Below are 20,119 nucleotides of genomic sequence, written 5' to 3' on the forward strand. Positions count from 1 at the left end.
ATAGTAGTACGTCTCAGTGGATAACCGATCTCTCCTTGGGGTCAGATGAGGTAGACGGGGATACAGTCTGGCTGAATGCCAGTTATGCAATTAGTCATACACAATTAGCTGCTTCAATATAGACTTTAAATAGACGGCAGTATATTCCCAAAAAATCTGGAAAAGGTGAAGTTGTATCGCACAGGAATGTGTGCAAAATGTAATACTCTTAAAGGATCGCTACTGCATTCACTGTGAGACTGTCACTCTGGACCGCCAAACTTAAATATTTCAGTTTCACCATCTCCTGTTTTTTGCATATTGGGTGTTTTTTATCAGAAGTTAGATCACCAATTCATTATAAAAATGCATTTCTGCCCTTAGTATTGCATTTAAGCATTGCTTAAAATATATATTCTTGCAAAAATGAGTGAGTTACATCAGACCTCCTCAAAAAGAATGGATTAATGAAGTAGTATTGCATATTTAATTTAAAAATGTAGTCTACAGAGAAATAAAATATTGCATACTGTATTAGCCTGTATGGGTCCCTTTAAAAGAATATTTGAAAGGCACTGGGTCTCAATAATAATGTAGGAGATTGTTCTTTTTTTTTGCCTACTCCTATCATAATTTTGTTCCTCACCTCTTATCCTGACAGTTCATCAGGGAATTTCAAACAAATCACCATCTCTTTAAAAGATAAACACTTGATTAGCCAGAAAAAAACATCTACTTTGTTACCATCCTTGGATGTGATTCAATACGGATGAAGCGCATCACTTATTTTAAGACGATACAATGATGGCTTTGGTGTTGACATCAGGAGCCTGTGAAAAGCACAAGAACAGAAGCACATGAGAAATTCATATCAGTTTCAAGCATGCAAAAATACAGACTTGTCACAGTTAACAAGGTATCAGGGTTGGGGCTGATTTAAAAAATGCTAATTAAATGGTTGTAATTATATTAATAGGAGAGTAGGACTTTGCATTCCAGGTGCTTGAGTCTGTTGGTTGTTGTTTTGAGTAACTTGCACCACAGTTTTAAACTACTTACAGCTCTGGAACTGTAAAAGATTTCATAAGCGACTTGAGAGCTGATCCTTTTTAGAAGCAGGAAACCGTCCTAATGGGATTAATCTATCGGGTTATTCCATGGAAGAAGGAAGCAGACACTACAGTCACCAGGCCCAGGAAATCCTGACAGTCACACTACTGTACTTCTGGTGCTTCACACTCTCCTGACCCATAGAGCCAGGGTTTTCTAGTGTACAATTACCTCCATTCTCGTCTCCCTGTGTTTTTTTTTCCCCCGTTTTTGGAGGGTTTTGGGGATATCACAGGTTTGAACGCCCCAGTCTGGTTTCTTGCATTTTCCTGCTGCCACCTCCAGGAGAAAGATATGAGATCTGAGTACGTGCATGTTAAGATCATTTTAAGATGTGTGTGTGTGTGTATTGGAGAAGCCAGGATGTTTTCAGTCCAGTATAAAAACATGAAAGTGCAGTGAGATATGAGAACAGGAGGCATTTGGGCTTTATAAGCCCAGTACTGGTGTGCACCATGATAAGTGTGTGTCTCTGTGCCTGGGGCAGATCGTGGGCACCCTGCTGTACTACCGCTACATGAACCCGGCGGTGGTGGCTCCCGACGGCTTCGACGTGGTGGACTTCTCGGCCGGCTCCTCTCTGCTCCCGGACCAGAGGCGCACCCTGGGCTCCATCGCCCGCATCCTCCAGCACGGCGCCGCCCACAAGCTCTTCCAGGGGGACAGCGCCCCCCTGCGCGCGCTCGACGACTACACCACCCACACGCACGCCAAGTTCAGGTATGTGGGGGGAGACGGAGGAGGAGGAGGAGGAGGGGGGGGGGTTCCTATCCCTTGCTGTGTGAAAGAGGCTGAGCAGGTCATGACCCACCCCTGCCTCAGATTGGCTCGTACATCCAGCTACTAGCGGGCTGTTCCCAGTAGCCGCAGTGTGGAGACGGCGTGGGGGCGCAAGTCAGACACGAGCCCCCGCGGCCAGAGGGACTCCACACTCACCTCTGGGTTGACCACTCCTGGGATTGCGGTGGACCAAGGGCAGCCCCTGGACGTGGGCAGCAGTGGGTAGTGCCCTCCCCAGCCATTCCCCAAAACAAAGCTAAGAAGTCGGCTATTTTCCTGACGTCAACGAGGCTCGGCAAGGGGAGGGGCTGCCCGTGAGGTTGACACTGCCCTGACCGTGAACCGCTGTGCTGGTGCAGTGCCTCCAGGCTCATGGTCTGGAGGGCATTCTGTGGGCAAGGGGCTGTCCTGTGCTCCCATGCAGAACTCATTGCTGCACAGGACTCGGTTTTCAGAGCCCAGCCGCCCGACTTTCTCAGCAGCCTGCGACCTGCGCGACTCCAGGTGCATGCTGGGAACGCGTTTATAGACTGCGCTTTTCACCGACGTCGGGTCTGAGATCTCCGACGGGGATACAGAGCCGGTGTGAAGTGGCTCCTGTTGTCTGAAGCTCTAGGGTGAGGGTTATGGCTCTGTGGAAGACTTCTTTTCTCTGTGCACGCTGAGGACTCGCTGTGCTGAGAGACTCGCGCCACTGTCGGGGAAGAGCGACAGGGCTGGTTCTCGCGTCTCTGGGGCCCTCTGCTGGCGACTGGTGGACTCGGGGGGGTGAGCTCAGTGTCCCGGCTGCTTTCCATCCTGTGCAGGAGGAAAGGGCTGAGTGGCTTGTCCTGCAGAGAGTGGTAACTGGGGTCCCTCCTCCCTCACTTTGGGGTGTCACGGCAATGCTTGTAAAACCCCCCGCCCGAACCCACCCCTCTCTGTGTGCCCCCAGGAGGTTCCTGCGTGCCGCCTGCGAGGTGCCCGAGCCGGAGGAGCGCTTCAATGTGGACGAGTACTCGGAGACGGTCACCCTCAACAAGCCCGTCATCTACATCTCCGTCGGGGAGCTCGTCAACACGCACCAGGTCAGCGGCACGGGGTCCCCCCACCCAGAGCCAGTGTGCACAAGCCGTGTCCTCTTCAGCAGCTGGCAGCCGACTCGGGCACAGCCTCTGTATCTGCCCGCAGTGCGTCACCCTGCTGCTGCCCACAGAGGCCCAACAGCCAGCAGGCCAGGAAGCAAAGGGTTGGGGGAAGGCTGGAGCCTGATTGCAGCTCACAGGGTTCATGTCTCCTACTCCACTAGCTCTCCGTGGGGTTACGGTTATGAAAGGAGAGGAGAGCATTTGTCCCATCCGTCTGCCTTGGCAATCAGTAGTTAATTGATACGTTGAACTTTATTGCCATGTGTAACCGGTCCATGTACTGGTACAATGGAATTCTTACTTACAGAAAGTCTCTCGATTGTTAAAACAAGTGTAAAAACACAAAGTGCAGACAGCGCATCGAGACAATATACAAACGGATAGTAGACAATGTACAAGTAAACAGTTTGAATGTGGATATTATCCAGCCGTTTCTTGGAAGAAGCCAGGGTGTCAGCTCCAAGAACCTGACGTGGCCGCTTGTTCCACACCCCCACCACCCTCTGTGTAAAGAGGGTTGGGGGAGTGTGGAAGCTCCTGTTCTCGGTTTTGAGTCCACTATAGTGATGGAAGTCCGGCCCGTGCTTCTCAAAGGAACCACGCCGTCTGGGTGTCTTGGCGAGGGTCCAAACTCAAAACGCCCATCCTGGCCTGACGCCTGAAATCCTGGGTAACAGCCGTTCTCTTCTCTGTGCTGCTCAGCTGCTGCTGGAGCACCAGGACGCCCTCTGCCCCGACCCCGACGACCCCCTGCGGGAGCTCTTGCGTGACCTGGGAGAAGTGCCTTCCATCTCGGCGCTCGTCGGTGAGCAGCCCCGCCCTGCGGCCGTTCCTCCCCTCGGGAAACGCCTCGGAACGCCAGAGCAGGGTTTCTGAGCGGGTGTAGCGGTTCATTTGTTCGGTCCTGCCAGGATGCAGTGTTCAAGAGCTGCTCACGGCTTGCCTGAGCCACGTTCGTGCCTAACTTAAGCAAAACTAGATTGGTCCAGGTCTTCGGAAGCCACTCAGATTATGACTGTAGATTCAAGATTGTGGGAGACTGAGACTCTACCTAATCCAGGCCACTGCCCTGTGTCCAAAACCCATATTTTTTCCCATTCGTGTACATAATATTGTTACTGAAATAAAGCCCCAGTTAGATTTTTAGGGTTAAGCTTAGTGGAAGCTATGACTTAAAGATCTACACACACTCCTTCACTTCCAGCAGGGGCAGCTGGTTTCTGGTTTGGGGGAATTGGTGGTGGTGTTGATTGTGGCTCTTGGTTTCTGTGGCTTGGCACAGGAGAGGGTGCAGCAAGCTCTGGAGATCCTGGCGCGGAGCAGAGCCTGGCTCAGTACAGCAAGATGGAAGTATCTCTCACTCTCACCAGCAAATTTGACATCTTCAAGAGCACCGATGACCAGCCAGATGTTCGAGGCCTCCTGCTGAGGTGAGGAGAAAGGGCTGTAAGCTGAGACACAGGTGGAGGCAGTGTGGGGTTAGCGGTGAGAGCCGAGGCACTGGGAGAGACAGAGGGAGGCAGTGTGGGGTTAGTGGTGAGAGCCGGGGCACTGAGAGAGACAGAGGGAGGCAGTGTGGGGTCAGTGGTGAGAGCCGAGGCACTGGGAGAGACAGAGGGAGGCAGTGTGGGGTTAGTGGTGAGAGCCGAGGCACTGGGAGAGACAGAGGGAGGCAGTGTGGGGTTAGTGGTGAGAGCCGAGGCACTGGGAGAGACAGAGGGAGGCAGTGTGGGGTTAGTGGTGAGAGCCGAGGCACTGAGAGAGACAGAGGGAGGCAGTGTGGGGTCAGTGGTGAGAGCCGAGGCACTGGGAGAGACAGAGGGAGGCAGTGTGGGGTTAGTGGTGAGAGCTGAGGCACTGGGAGAGACGGAGGCAGGCAGTGTGGGGTTAGTGGTGAGAGCCGAGGCGCTGGGAGAGACAGAGGGAGGCAGTGTGGGGTCAGTGGAGAGAGCCGAGGCACTGGGAGAGACGGAGGCAGGCAGTGTGGGGTTAGTGGTGAGAGCCGAGGCGCTGGGAGAGACAGAGGGAGGCAGTGTGGGGTCAGTGGAGAGAGCCGAGGCACTGGGAGAGACAGAGGGAGGCGGTGTGGGGTCAGTGGAGAGAGCCGAGGCACTTGAGAGAAGAGAGACTATTCCTATGGACTATGAGAGGCAGTGTTGGTTCGAGATCTGTTTTTGAAGTGCTGGCCTCTGCACTGAAAGTATGAGCAAGTGTTCAAAAGTGCTGCCTTTTTCTCGGTCTCAGCACCAAGCAGCTGATCATCGATGTGATCAGGACGCAGCCTGGGGACACCCTGACTGAGGTGCTCCGAGCCTCTGCTTCCAGAGACCAGGTGAGGACTGTGCCCCCTCTCCATTCTCCATCCCCTTAGCCTTCTGACAAACTTCCCAGCACGGGGGCTATCAGCTGTCTCTTCCACGCCTCTTCTCGGCTTTAAACTAGAGAAGAGGGATTGAGGCTCTCAGTCCCGACTGAATTATTGCGGGTTCACTTTGCAGCTGACTCTGGTCCGGCCGTGAGCCAGATTGATGTCTTAAAAAAGCTTCATAGAGCTGTCTGCAGTTCCCAAAGAGCTTTGCAATTAGGAGGCACCACTGAAAGACAGGTTCAGCTGAGCCAGTACACAGCAGGTCAGGTGGGGACGTGAGACAATGCTTTACCAGGTGAATTTAGGGGAAGTTTTAGGTTGATCAGCTTGTTCAAGCCCAAAGTGGACTCAGATCAGATCACTTTATTAGCCCTATACAATTTCTTGCATTAGGAATTCATCTTTTCGCATACCCCAACTTGCTCTCCATGAGGCACACAAACAGGGAGAGAAGCTTCAGGGTCAGAGCGCAGTGTCAGCCATTGTACAGCGCCCCTGGAGCAGCTGGGGTTAAGGGCCTTGCTCGGGGGCCCAATGGAGTAGGATTCCTCTGCCGGCTGTGGGATTTGAACCAGCAACCTTCCAGCCACAGAGCCACCGCTCCGCCTCAGGGCACTGGGATTAACCCCCTCTCCTGGGGTCAGTGCCATGAGATGACCAGCTAGTGAGGTCCTCCGCTTCTCTGGTCTAAAGAGGGGCCCAGCATTGCAGCCCTCTATTGTCTTTAACTCTGGCCTTGGAGAACTACGGTCCTGCAGGGTTTGTAAGTGATCTTAAAGGGTCAGTAAGCAGACTTGCCCCTCTTCCTCTCTCCCAGGAGGTGCAGCACTGCCGGATGATGCAGAAGCGCGCCCAGCGCGACGCCCACACCCCCGAAAAGATGAAGCGCAACCAGTCCCTCATCGCCGACGGCAACCTGTCGCTGGAGGAGAAGAAGAGGAAGATCCTGCGCAGCCTGAGGAGGCTTGAGACTCTAGGAGTGCTGACGCCTCCCAACACCGAGACTCAGATACTGGCGCTGATCGCCAAGGTAACGCGCAGTGGCTCGGGTACTGGCGCCGATCGCCACGGTAACGTTCCAGTTGCCAAGTCTTCAGGTCCCATTATTGATAACTGGTGACTCATTCCAAGACACAGAAACTACACCCAGAACCACCCACACAGTCCCACAGGAAGAGAGCCATTTCTTTTTGCCACGACGAGTAAAATCCTGCGATTCTGGCTGTCGTGTCCCCGACCCCTTAGGACATCCGGAACCAGCGGCGGTACCGCCAGCGCAGGCAGGCCGAACTGCTGAAGCTGAGGCAGACCCTGCACAGCCTGGACTGCAAGAGCCGCTTCCACCACGAGCAGATCGACTACTACAGCCAGTACATCCGGACCAGCCTGGCCAACCTGACGGCCGGGGACAGGTGCGGCGCGGGGCGGGGGGCCCGCACAGAGCGGAGCAGAGAGGGAGGGAAGAGGGAAAGGACGGGAGAACGAGAGTAAAACCATTGGATCCGTCTTGAAATTGTGCAGCTGGCAAAACTGGGCCTAAAAACCACACACTCTGTTGGGTTGTTTTTAAAGAAACAGTCCGGTTCCACGATGTTGTCGTGGTGATTATTATAAACCACCCCTCCTCGCCTTGGCTGCCTCAGCCGAGACGGGCTTCGTGTGATGCGGGGCTCGTATGTGTGTGTGGTTGTGTGTGTGTGCGCGCGTGTGTGTGTGCTCTCTGCGGGCCTGACTCCCGGCCGCCTGTGTCCCAGCAGAGGGAAGGGAAAGAAGCCCGCGGACCGCAGGGGGAAGAGGGCCAAGCCCACAGCTCTGATCTACACCGCGGCCCAGCTGCACGAGAAGGGCGTCCTGCTGGAGATCGAGGACCTGCCCCTCGCCCAGTGAGCTCCCGCCTCTTTAAGCGCTTTGAGAAGCCGCCTTGAAAGGCGCTATATAAAATACGTTTATTATATTATTGTCTCTTTGAACCTGTGAGGGCAAACGAAAACCTGCACTGAACACCTTTTCCTGTTTAACGATTTATTAATTGATGTTTAAGAATATGAGGACGTAAGACTTTATTATCCCCGGGGGGGGCAGATGTTTTACAGCAGCAGTGTTGGTGGACAGACGGAAGAAAAAAATCCGACAAGAACAACAATATACATACATATACATATTTACATAGAAGGTCAAGAGTTCAGTGAGGATATGGCTCCAGGTATGAATGAGAACTGGAATCTGTTGGTTTTGGAGTTGGGGGGTCGGTATCTGCGTTCTGATGGGAGCAAACAAGGGGGGTGAAGGATCATCAAAGACGGATTTTGCTTTTCGCAAAAAACGTGTTTGATAGACAGAGGAGAGGACTGGGAGATCAGCACCAGTGACCTTCTGACAGATTTTCACCAGGCTGCCCAGTTTGTTCTGATCTGTACCTCAGATTCAGGTGCCCAAACCAGCAGGTCAGGGTAAAAGTGAGAGCAGCTTCAAGGAAGCCCCGCGGAGGCCACAGGGCCCATCCACCTTGACTCATCCCAGCATGCCATCCCGCCGTTTCTCAGTAGAAACCAGGGTGTCGCGGCAGCTTGTTCCCCACTCCCACGCGCGGCCTCCTCTGCCGGGCTGGTGACGTGAGGGCTGTGGTGTCTCTCGTGCAGGTTCAAGAACGTGATCTTCGACATCGTGCCCTGCGAGGAGGTGGGCACCTTCCTGGTGAAAGCCCGCTTCATGGGCGTGGACATGGAGCGGTTCCCCCTGAAGTACCAGGTGCGTCCCGTGTGTCCGCGGGGGGCACTGTGCCCGCCTGTGTCTCGATGTGGTGAGGGCACCTGATAACAGCCAGCATGGCACACCTGCCAGGTTGACTTTGGCCCGATTTGTCCACGTGGCCATTTGACCCAACACCTCCAGTTATGGAGTCACCTGGCCGGCACAGCGCCAGCTCCAGGCTTCCCGAGTTCACGCCCAGCCCTTCCGGTGTGTGAGCGCCGCTGTGCCCTCTAACTCCCACCTGTCGTCTGTTGGCACAGGACCTCCTGCAGCTGCAGTACGAGGGCGTGGCGGTGATGAAGATGTTCGACAAGGCCAAGGTCAACGTGAACCTCCTCATCTTCCTCCTGAACAAGAAGTTCTTCAAGAAGTGAGTGGCGATGAGGGGGAGAGACGGCGCCCCCCTCAGGTGCCAGTGCTGCTGAGCCCATGAACTCTGGGGTGGAGTCAAGCAAAGTACCCTTGACCTTTTTTATTTTTGCACTTGTTCTGTTGTCTGATTTTAGATTTCCAGTATCCCTGTTCATGGCGAGGGGATACCAGGGCAGTACTCAGTTTTCGATACATTATATCTGTTTTATAGCTGCAAGCAGAGCCATAATCATGTTTTTTTTTTCAGTTTCATAATCAATGCAAACAAAATCGTCCTCTTACAATATGAAAGTTAACACACCTAAGGGAGCTTGTAAGAATCCTGAAGGATTTGTGACGCTGTGCAACACAGTGTTGACCCCTCATGAGGAACTATGTTCCAGCAGACAGATGTGTTAGATCCAGGCTCTGTGCATATTATAGTAACTATAATAATTATAGAGGAGCTATAATGCGTTGTTGCGTCACAAATCCAGAACTAAGTCCGCAAAATGAGCTGGGTCTCGTTGCGGCGCTGCGGTCCCCTGCAGTGACCCGGCCAGGCCACTGGGCGGCAGCAGTGGACCAGTCGAGAGCCCGCCGCAGTCAACAGCCCGTCGTGCCGTAGTTGCCGATCTTGATGCGCCTGGAGACGATGGTGCTACTCTGTAACTGCACTTAAAAACCCATATTCACAGATAACCGAAACAATGTATTAAAATACCGACTCTGGTCGAATCTGCATGAACAAGTCGTCGCCTTTACGGTTTAAGAGTTCAGTATTCCGGTGTTCCTTTAAATGCAATAATTATAAGCAATTGCATTGCCCAGCGATTAGTGGGGTCACGACCATCCGTCGCCTCTCTTTCCCTTTGCGCAGCAGTCTGGTCTGCTACTGCTTTACAGTCCTGGGGAGGGGGAGCGGCGAGATGGGTTCGTTACACACAAGCGCAAAGGTCCAAAACTCAGAAGGCGGGGTGGAACCGCGTGTGTCCGGTATTCTGGCCGGCGGGACGGTTTACTCCCAGGCGCACGGAGTCGGACCGGTACCGGTATCCCGGCGCTCTCCTCCGGCCACAGTCTGCGCGAGTGAACGGTTTTCTGGATGCTTCGTGTGAATTAAAATGTGAAGCTTTCCGTTCCCGTGTCACCGCGACCGCTTCGCGTGTTTTGGAGTGAATTTGTCCCGGAGCGCGAGGGGCGAATTGTTCCCTGGGGGGGGCGCTCATGGACCACAGTGGCACGGATGAAGTGGTTAAAAATCAAATGATTTTGCTTATTTTACTCCTTTTTTTTTGGAGGAGGGGGGGCGACAGCTGGAAGGACTCAATCGTCTTCCCCCGATTTGCTGTCCGGGTGAAGAGTTTTACAGAACAGACGGCGCCTCCGTAAAGCAGGCCGCGAGCCCTTCTGCGGTCTCCTTTACTTCCGGGTGACCGACCCGGGCGGAAGCCGCAGGTACCTCGCTCGAGCCACCTGCCTCGCGGAGACCCCGAGTGCGCGTGATCACCCCCCCTCGCTTCCGGAGCCTAGACGGCCCGAAAACATGAATGAACTGTAACCGTACCGCACCGCATACTGCTCGCTACGCCTTATATAAACACGCGGACTACTTTACTGCGTGTTGCGTGAATATATATATAAGCTGCTACATACGCACTGAAGCTAATTTGGCAGCATTTCAGATTGAAAGAGGTGTAATCTAACCTGGTAATCTAAACATTACCGGGAACTGACGTGATGTCATCTGGGTTTTTACTTTGTTTCCTGTAAGATGCGCTAACGGGTGTCTAATTCCTGTAATGAAGGACTATTTTTGTGAGTTAACCTCGGTCAATGAGCACCACTGTGCTCTTTTATGACATGAAAGCAGTTTGCCTTGTGTGCAAAGTTTACAACAATCTTTTCACTCCTGTCGGAGGCACGTAGTGCTGTCTTTATGAAGTAAGATCTCACAGTCGGCATCGAGTAGTTAACACCTCGTTAAAGGCGTTTTCTTCTGTCCCAGAAGAAGCATCAAACTTATTTTCAACCTGAGATTTTAATGTGCAAAATGGATATAGGCTACAGTTAAGCGTTTTGCACCCCTTTTTACATTATAAAAGGAAATATCAAACACTTTTCTGCACCTGTTGCCACCTGAATATTACTACACAATTTATACCCTGCTGAAAGACTCTTGTTTTAAACATAGTAACCTCACGCCAGTTATACAGCTACACTATCTATGCAGTAGTGAGAGATGCATTTAAATACAACACTCCAGAATGTTATTGAAGTGAATCCTGAGTTAAAACAGCAGTGTGAAACACTAAAAACTTTCTTGTCCGTAATAATCATGGGTAACATTTTATGCACAATGGAAGATTTCGGCACTTCAGCCCTGTGCATGCTAGAAACTAAACAAAACATGCAGTTTGGCTTTTTTCTGTTATTGTTCATTTTTTTTTGTACCAAAAAGGAAACTGTTCTTTGCGAGAACAGGTTTCCTGTGACTGTGGCTTCCTTGGCTCCTGTCGGTCATCTCCGAGAGCTCTGCAGATGGGGTTTGTCTGAGCGGTTCTACACCATCGTGTCGTTGCCTGGCTTGGGGGGGAGACCACGGTTTGAAAACCAAGAAGGGAACGGGCCGCCCCGGCACACGGACCACCTTGTGCGCCCGGGGAAGCACAGGTTTCACAGGTGGTGCAGGGTAGCTGGCTTTCGGAGAGTGTAGATGCCGGGATGTGGTGCCTGCCAGGGTCTGTGATCGTCTGTGATCACACGTCACTACGAAGTGAGAGGCGGTACGGTTTATTGACAGAGACGTGGGTTGGGAACGAACCTAAACACAACTGCGTTTGTCCTTCGTCGGTACAATGACTCGGAAGAGGAATTAGCAGAACATCAAACTGCTCTTGCAACACTGGAGTCCTGGGAGGCTGGTGCTTTCTCTCCTGGCTCTCATTCTGCCTTAAATCAGCAAGCAGATCGGTATCTTTTCCGTCCGACAGACTGAAGGTTTCTGTGTCTTTTCTGCCACAGATGTGTGTAAAATAAGAGGGGCCTTGATTCACGCTACCTTCACCCCCAAAATATTGTGGGGTGACTGGAGAGGAAGTGAAATTGGACAAACCAATGGAGTGAGCTCAAGGGGACGTAAAGTGAAAGCAGGAATGATTCTGGCCCCGAGTCTATCCTCCTGACCGGTGCTCAGTTGTGGATTTTAAACTGTTGCTGTACAAACGTTGTAAATATTTTCTGTCTTGTCTTGATTTGCCGTCTTTTCATTCTGTTTTCTGTATTGTTTTCTTTAAATTCCAACAATATTAGAGACAAAGCACATCCACTAAAGTGAATTACAGAGAACGCTATATTTGCAACAAAATACACTTGTTTAAGCCAAGTTTTTAAGAAGGCCATATAAATGAATCTGTCTCCACTTTTTATATTCATATTAACCAGTTTTAAGCTTCATTGACACAATACCAAATCCAACTGTTTGTACTAGAAATCATTTTGTATGGAAATGTACTTTAAGATTGGTTTTGGTATAGGCAAAGCTACAGTGCTGTTTGCTGCAATCAATAAATCTGATTAAAAATGGAATGTGTGTGTTCTGTGATGCAAAACACCCAGCTGCAGCTTAATAGTTTGTATACTTTTTTTAAAATGTTTTTTTGGTTTTATCTGGGCTCCATCTGTGTTGCCTCCTGTTTCATCTGAGCAAGAGATAGCTTAGTCAGAGCACAGCTGCGGGAGATGAGAGTCTGTCTCTTTCATATTGTGAAAAACTGAAAAGGCACCTGTATCATGCAGATAAGAGAGGCACCATCAAAGGTCTGAAGTATTGTGCTCCTGTGCGCCTTTTGTTAATATTTGCCCTGACGTCAGCATTTGATGGTAATGCGTCAGAATCATTCGATAAACGATGGGTTGGTTCCAGTCAACCATCTGAGGAAAAAATAGGGAAAATGATTAAGGGTTTTAAACCTAAAACAATTGAAGATTTTCAACTATAACCACTTTATAACAACTTCCTGTCTTCAAGATTGCTTCACCGACATCAGGATGCAAGTACTAAAGCAACTGCCTGTGTTACTCCTGTAAGTCAGCAGTCGAATACCTATTTAGAAACTTTAGTGTTCCTCGGTTTAGCTGTGGACCCCTATGTGAAGGTACTATCAAATCTGGTAATATGAATAAGTGCTGTGCATAGAATACAGTGTATGTATCGAATACAGTCAGTATACGAGGTAACACTGACCAGAGGTTAAAATATATGGAACTAGAAAGTGCTTCATAAAAGTTTAGGGTAGGGGTGACCAGTTTTAGGGCCGGAGGGTGGGTATGTCAGCAGGATAATGGCCTAAAATGGCTTGTAATTGGTTAATTTTCCCCAATTTAACCCACTACTCCTTGCTCTTCGGGTGCAGCTGTATTCAGGAGGGTTGGAAAAGCTGGACACAGCAGCCCATCGGGACCAGAGCCGGATACGCTTTCACCGCAAGGCAAACTCGCACCGCTCCGTTTCGGCTGTCTACCGCTAGAGGGAGCCCGACGCTCTTTTTCCACTGCTACCCAATCCAAGCAAAACCCTACGAGCTCCAGCAGCACCGAAGACTGAAAGTGGAATAGTGTTTTGAGTTATTGTATTGAGGCTTTGCTATAGTAATAAAACACACTGAACTCTACTTCAACGCAAAAGAAAAACTGTAGTAAGATAATCGGGGAAATGGGATCAGCATGGTTAATTATCATACTTCATAATGCCCGGATCCGTTAATGACATTTCGTTTAAAATCGGTTTTGAAGTGGATTTTAGTCTGCCTGTGGACTAAAGGAGCTACATTCCAGGCAAGGTATCGGCAGGTATGGAACTCCCCGCAAGGGAAAAATGAGACCAGCTCGTTTTTCAGTTTTGGAGAAAACAGTTCTGTCAGCAGAAATCCTCACCATGTCTAAGCTATTAGCAGAAGACATTTGGAGGGAAAGTCTTGCCAGTGTGCATTAGCTATATAGTCAGAACAGTGACCATTCTTTACCTGACTCGGGTCCGATGACACTGCAGTGACTGTAGCACGAGTGCAAGGGGCTGGACTGCACATCAGCAGCTGCTCCTGTGGCTCGAGGGTGGGTCTGAACCACATCTCGCGCTGGGCGACTGAACGCGTTAGTGGCTGAGCTGGGGTTTGAACCAGGACTCCCCTGGTTTTAAAAGGCTTCTCACCTCACCAGCACGTCCCCTGGGTGCTGTTGCGTTCTTGACCGTTACCTTGACTCCTCCTTGATTCATCCTCCGGGTCCTGTAAGTGTTGCAGTGGTTACAAACGCAATGGGGGAAGTATAGTTGCAATCAAGATTCCTGCACATCAATTCCCAGGACAAGAGGACAAAAAGCAGAGCTGAGCAACAGCCTGTGGCTGGAAGGTTGCCGGTTCAAATCCCGCAGCCGGCAGAGGAATCCTACTCTGTTGGGCCCCTGAGCAAGGCCCTGAACCCCAGCTGCTCCAGGGGTGCTGTATAAATGGCTGACACTGCACTCTGACCCCCAGCTTCTCTCCCTGTCTGTGTGTCTCATGGAGAGCAAGCTGGGGTATGTGAAAAGACAAATTCCTAATGCAAGAAATTGTATATTGTATACGGCATCTTATCTTGATCAGAAATTCTACGTCAAGCTTGATTCTACGAGATTCTCCGTCACCTTGCAGGTGACTGGTTTCACACTCAACACTATTGTCACAGAACGCTGGTGCGCGTTTGTTCTTGGGAATAGCTGAGCACAATGCCTGAGTCCATTCATCCTTTTTCTTACCACTTTATCCAAGGGTTGCCGGGGAGCTAAAGTCTATCCCAGCGAGCACCACACACAAGGCAGGGTCCACCAGTCCATCAGACACAAAGACTCACGCTCGCACCAGGACCAGCGTTCCCAGAAGCTGATTAACATCCCATGTCTTCGGATTATGGGAGGAAACCGTGCCCCTCAGAGGAAACCTACGCAAGCTCCACACACGTAACACCCCGGGTCTGGAGTTGAACCCAGGGCCCCAGCGCTGTACCACCAGTTAAGGTGTCCAACCAGAAAAACTCACATCTCTAGACCAGAGATCTGCATCCCTGTTCCTGCACAGACATAAGAACTTGTGGTATTCGGTCCAGCTGAGATATGAATGACATCGTTAGATTAATCAGTTGCTTACTTGGGAGAAATTAATATACTTTACAGATGTCTGTTCATTGAATATTTTAATCTACTTACAAACCCCGCAGGACTATGGCTCTCTGGGACCAGGCTTGCAGATACCTGATCTCTAAAGCTGGGGTCACCATCTGTGATCCTGGAGAGCCCCAGTCCAGTTAATCTTACAGGTCACCCCGAATCAATGGATCATGTCACGTTTCAATGAAGGGAACACTGGTCCTGGAGGGTCGAAGGATGTTCCATTTTGTCCCAGACGATCTCTACTGGACTTGATTGTGCTCGCTGCCTGTTAAATTGATCGTAGTGAAATTGTCCCAAGCCTTTAAAACGTGGCGATTCATATGGTTTGCAGGACCGGCACAAAGACTGGAGACTCCTGGGCTGGAAGGATTGTGGCCTGAGGATTGATTCACCTCCTCCCCCCCTGAAGTGAGGCAGCTGACAGGGTGAGAGGTCAAAGGTTAAAGAAGCATGTTTCCAGGTGCTGCGCCAGACTCCTGGGGGCTGGAGCTTTCTCCCCCTGGTCCAGGTCCCCAGTGGGCAACTACTGTAGCAGACTGCTGGAGACCTGCGGGTCTCAGTACTTTTCAATTAGCAGTCGATAGTGACTGGATCTAACAGGTCTTTTACCTTTTCATCCAAATAGTGATTCAATCAGGCTGGATCACAGATGTCATAAAACTAAAGACCTTGCAGGCACTTGACCAGAGCAGCCTGCCTGCGATCTAAACTTCAGGATCAACAGAAACAGGGACACAGTGACCAACAAGTGGAACCGCATTTAAAAAAACGAGAATGGGAGGCCCTCGTTCATACTAAGGAGTGTTGGAGTGTGGACCAAGCCCATGGGGACGTGGGGGGGACATGCAAACTCCACACAGACAGCACCCCCCCAGGTCTGAAATTGAACCCAGGACCCCAGTGCTGTGACACAGCAATGCTAATGACCCAGTCAGCCTGCTGCCCTTCTGTCTTAAAGATCAGCTGAATAAATCAGGACAGCCACTGGGCTCTTTGTCTAAACCTGAACAGTGTCTCTCCTCCTGCCCAAAGCCATTATAGGTGGAAATACCCAGATCAATAAATATGGACACACCCACATTGTCCTACCCCTTGCTGAGGGCTGGCTCACTGCATTTCGCATACGGGATGCTCTTGACCGTGGGTATATGCTCTATTGTCCCACCCTGGTCTGATTCCAGCTTGCAAGCTGTGGCAGAGCTCTTAAAGGACCATCAGGCCAGAGGAAGACGGCAGAGTGACTTCGTGGTGGGGGAACCCACTTGCCCAGCAGAGTAACTGGGGCTATCGCCGTGTGAGGGTACAGGGCCCCCACCTCTCAGACTGGCACGTCCTGCTCTCCTCGCTCGAAATCGCACACATCCTGCCTGCCTGCCTGCCTGCCTGCCCTCCAGTCATGTGACAGCCTGCCTGTCGTGTCGTTTCCATCCGCTCACGGATCCCCCCTTGAAAACGGTATGAAATCGGCGTCTCGTCCAGAAGTGGCGCAGGAATCGCTGGTTAACGCGATAGCACGACTCGACTGAACCGGGGTTTTTTTTTTCCTTCCTCTCCGAGGAGATGACACACACACACACCACCACCACCACCACCACCCTCGCTTTGACACCAGGGAGTAACCCCCCCACCCACCCACCCACGTCACGGCGTCGCGTCGCCAGCTGCCGTGGACTTGACCTCCACGCCGCCATTCAGAAAAAAAAGAAACCTCAGACTGGGTCATGATATTGTACAGATTCTCGACCCTTACTACCAGGAGTTAAATTTAACCTCCCCGGCGACTACATGGGAATGAACGTCTCTCCCCAGTGCCTTGAAATCCCTCATTAGGAACTGCTGTAGGGGAGGAGGGTCTGAGCATCGCCTTCAAGACAATGCCTGAGCGTTTAAGACCCCATCGTTATTTAAAAAAAAAACCCTCAAAGATATTCGTTGCGAGGACAAGACATCCCGAATTAGTATCACTTCGGACAAGACCCCTTCCACTTTTAACTGTGTGCATTATTTTAAAGTATAAAGCAAAATCATTTCTTTTTTCCCCCTCCTTCTCGAAAATGTGTTTTCTTCAAGCAATTTACTGAACTCGTGTGTGTGTGTGTGTTTTTTTTTTTCCTGACAGCTCGTTCGGAAACAAAGATATCCTCTTTCAAAAGAAAAAAAAAAGTACAATTTTCTTGAGGCTTGTCGGGGGGGTGATCCGAAATTCAGGAGTGCTTTAGGAATTTGAGGGCGCAGAACGGGGTGCGCTTTCAGGAATGCCGATCAAAAGGCATTGTTCTGCCCGCAAACCAATCAGTTGCCCGGGCGGAGAGAGAAGGGGAGTTATTACGGCCGGTCACAATTTATCTGTCATGGTGAGCCTGCGCTGCCGACACGACGGCCATAACAACCCATTTAGTTCCCATCATTTCGCTGCGTCTTGTCCCCTCCCCTCCAGACAGAGACAACAACACACACCTTAATAAGGGGCGCGTCTCCGACACAGCCGCCGACCAATAACCCGGCTGTCTGGGCAGCGACCGAGGGGGATGAGCGCTCGTCGGGGCCCAATCAGCGCTTTTGTGTTGCCTGCCGGTGCCGGGGTCTGGTCGTGAAGAGCTGCTGCAGCGCTTCAGGATCGGAGGAACGAGCCCGGAGCACAGTGGAACCTGCGGGGAAAGGCGAGTCAGGTGAGTCCGGGGATGGAGCTGCGGCCTAGGCTGGGAAAAAACGCGTTTTAAAAAAAGGAAAAACCGGGGGTTTCCTGGTGGTTTTGTCTGCTTTTCAAAAAAAAAAATCGTGCCTGGGGGTGATAGCCTTTTGTGTGAGTGTGTGGGCTTTGCCAAAGAGTAGGATTTGCTGCGGTGGGGAGAAAATTATGGTGCAAAACCAGACAGTTGTTGTTCGTACAGTACCGTTGCATCAACACTTCCCCGACTGGAAAAAAGATTAAATCGATTTTCTTTCAATTCAAATCGTTGAACGTTGTGAAACGGCGGCGATGTATCGGAGAGATGCGTTTTATCCGTCGAAGCGCCGTTACAAAAAAAAAAATCCCGGATTTTAACAGGCAGTTCGTTTCATTGTTTCATGTGGCGTCTCTAGGGGTTAACAGATCGAGAAGCCCGTCGTCCTGCCTGCGAGTACAGTAATCGGGTATAAACAATGCAGAGCGGGCTGCGGTGCAGACGGGCTGATTTCGCCAAGGCGGCTGTCCGTAGCCTGTACAATAAACGCCAAGCGTGCCTCAACGTTTATTCGCTTAAAAGTCGCCCCGGCCGGTTGTGCGTGGACGCTACATGCATGAAGTGTGATGATTTACAGTATAGAGGGCGCCAAGTCTTGTAGTGTGCAATGGAGTTCGTGGTACAATTAAAAAAAAAAAACCCCGAAAATGCATCAGCCATTTACGTAAGTGAAGACGTGTTCTCTCAACTTCTTTCACATTGCACGCAAATGGCGTTTGCTATCGGGGCTGGTTGCTGCTGCCACGCATAGGTAACAATTAGCAAACTGTACGCGGAGGTGGGGGTTTTGGACTGGTGGTGGGGGGGGCTAACGGGGAGGCTTTTTAATGGGAAACGGGGACGATGACGCCGATTCCGAAGGCAGATCGATAATATATGCCGTCTGGTATCTTGGTGCGGCAGACACGCATCAGTGATGAGACGGAAGTTAATTTAGATTCTCCCCCCCCCAGCAGGACTGTACTGTAGTTGTTTGTGTTGTAGTATGGTACTTTTTTTTTTGAGCAAGGTCAGTGTGTGTTGTGTTAAAGGGATTATTCAACAGCCTTACCCTAAATTACCCTGAAACGTTTAACAAATAAGAGATTTGTGCTGTTTAACTTTGGAGTATTTTTTTTTCCGAGTTCCCAAAACGCTTTCTTGAAACTAAAAAGTTGCAAGGAGACATCTGCCCTCCTTTGACGCCCCCCAGACACTCTGAGCCCAGCTGTGTTCTGATCATCCAGCCCAGTGGGTCTCGGTTCTGATGATATTGACTGGTTTTTGCTCCACCTTTTGCTCTTAATCAAAGCCTGAATTGTTTCACTTTTGTGTTGAGGATTATTTTTAGGGGTGGTGCAGTGCGTAGTTTTTTCTGTTTTCCAGCTCTGGGGCCCTGGGTTCAATTCTGGACCTGGGGGTGATGTCTGTGTGGAGTTTGCATGTTCTCCCCTTGTTCGTGTAAGTTTCCTCCCTCACTCCCAAGACATGCTAGCAGGTTTCTTGGCTTCTGGGAAATGTGACCCTGGTGTGAGTGCCTGTGTGTGTCTGTCTGCCCTGTGATGGACTGGTGTCCTGCCCAGGGTGTGCCCTGCCTTGTGCCCGTTGTTTGCTGGGATAGACTCTGGCTGCCCTGCAGCCCTGAATGGGATTCGGCAATTAGAAAATGGATGGACTTTATTTTTATGAGCTGAAAGCAGACCTGGAAAGCTGGCTTCGTAATCTAGTTTCAGAAGGACCCTTCTTCACTTGTTCAGGTGTGTTTCACTGCAGTGTGACCCGAAGGAAGAACTGTGGGAGTCTGATAGCACCCCTCCCAGCTGGTCCCTGCTCACCATGAGCTCTTAACACCCCTGTAGCTGGACTTTCAAAACTGACAAGGTGTGGAGAAACTGCATCGAGGGCTGTGTGCTGATTGTTGTTGAAAATGAGCTTCAGCTAAGCTACTGTATGTTGGAAACTGAGGTCTGAGTGCAGAAGAAAGAGGCAGTTAAGTTCTAGACACCAAATCGCACAGCTGGACTGAAGACCAGCGAACTCGGGGGGGGGGTCACTCCGGGCCAGGGCGGGCTGCAAGGACCCTTGTGCTAGAGCCTGCTGGACAGAGCTCAGGCCGTCTGAAAGCCCATCAGACTGTGTGCCCTAGGCTGGTCTGTAGGCCTCCTGCAGTGTTGTGTTAACACTGGGCTGTGCATGCCTGGCTTTAATGACGTGTGACTCTCCTGCTCAATGTGGCGTTGAGTGCCTTAGAGCAGTGACCACCAGGACCACTGCGGGGCTTCTCCTGGGGCCTGCCCGCCAGGGTGCTGCATTATGGGAAGGCTGAGAGACACGCCCTCTGTGGACCCCCGTGTTGAAAATAGTTTGGGAAAGTTTCTGTTGGAGAAATGAAGACCGTGTCGCGTGGCGCGACCCTTCTGCAGGGGAATAGTGTGGAGAAGGTGTCATTCGTCCATTTTCCACTCCACACCCTTTTACACACACCTGGCCTCTTCTGTACATTAGCTCATGGCTTTTGACTCCTGATGCGTCACCTGTACTGCAGGGAAGCTCTCAAGTCTTTTTATTTTGTGTTTACTGAACGGGACAGCATAGGGTAATATGCCATTTAAATTCACTGAAAGGCAACTCTCTCCAATACTTCCTGTTTATTTTAAAACTCTTTGACTGACAAGGTGTGGAGAAACTGCTCCACTTGGACTTTAATCAGAGTAATTATGGGGTTTTCAATGTGCTTTTGTTT

At 50.8% G+C, this 20,119-nt stretch overlaps 2 protein-coding genes and 1 long non-coding RNA gene across 7 annotated transcripts in view; 2 read left to right on the top strand and 1 right to left on the bottom strand.

Annotated features, from left to right (window-relative positions):
• The window catches only part of iqgap3 (IQ motif containing GTPase activating protein 3), a 38,626-nt gene extending 25,508 nt beyond the window's left edge, over positions 1-13,118 (top strand). The window contains exons 29-39 of one of the 4 annotated variants that reach the window (XM_069184683.1): positions 1,577-1,809; positions 2,804-2,936; positions 3,699-3,801; positions 4,279-4,426; positions 5,241-5,328; positions 6,182-6,394; positions 6,610-6,776; positions 7,119-7,247; positions 8,004-8,112; positions 8,376-8,485; positions 12,882-13,118. In XM_069184683.1, the coding sequence (XP_069040784.1) occupies positions 1,577-1,809; positions 2,804-2,936; positions 3,699-3,801; positions 4,279-4,426; positions 5,241-5,328; positions 6,182-6,394; positions 6,610-6,776; positions 7,119-7,247; positions 8,004-8,112; positions 8,376-8,485; positions 12,882-13,083 (1,635 nt within the window). In that variant the 3' untranslated portion in view covers positions 13,084-13,118. Of the gene's footprint in view, positions 1-1,576; positions 1,810-2,803; positions 2,937-3,698; positions 3,802-4,278; positions 4,427-5,240; positions 5,329-6,181; positions 6,395-6,609; positions 6,777-7,118; positions 7,248-8,003; positions 8,113-8,375; positions 12,055-12,881 lie in introns of those variants that run through there. The other 3 variants (XM_069184684.1, XM_069184685.1, XM_069184686.1) reach the window with 3 other exon arrangements.
• LOC107075472 (uncharacterized) lies at positions 12,035-17,216 on the bottom strand. The gene is made up of 3 exons (XR_011183787.1): positions 17,129-17,216; positions 13,491-13,751; positions 12,035-12,399 (listed from the first exon to the last, which is right to left on the bottom strand). It is a non-coding gene; the product is annotated as an uncharacterized lncRNA (long non-coding RNA).
• The window catches only part of gatad2b (GATA zinc finger domain containing 2B), a 48,673-nt gene continuing 45,718 nt past the window's right edge, over positions 17,165-20,119 (top strand). The window contains exon 1 of one of the 2 annotated variants that reach the window (XM_069184687.1): positions 17,165-17,340. The gene's annotated coding sequence lies outside the window, so the exon portion shown is untranslated. The remainder of the gene's footprint in view (positions 17,341-20,119) is intronic. The other variant, XM_015336695.2, reaches the window with a different exon arrangement.

Source organism: Lepisosteus oculatus, chromosome 27 (assembly GCF_040954835.1).
Source record: "Lepisosteus oculatus isolate fLepOcu1 chromosome 27, fLepOcu1.hap2, whole genome shotgun sequence".
NCBI lineage: Eukaryota > Metazoa > Chordata > Actinopteri > Semionotiformes > Lepisosteidae > Lepisosteus > Lepisosteus oculatus.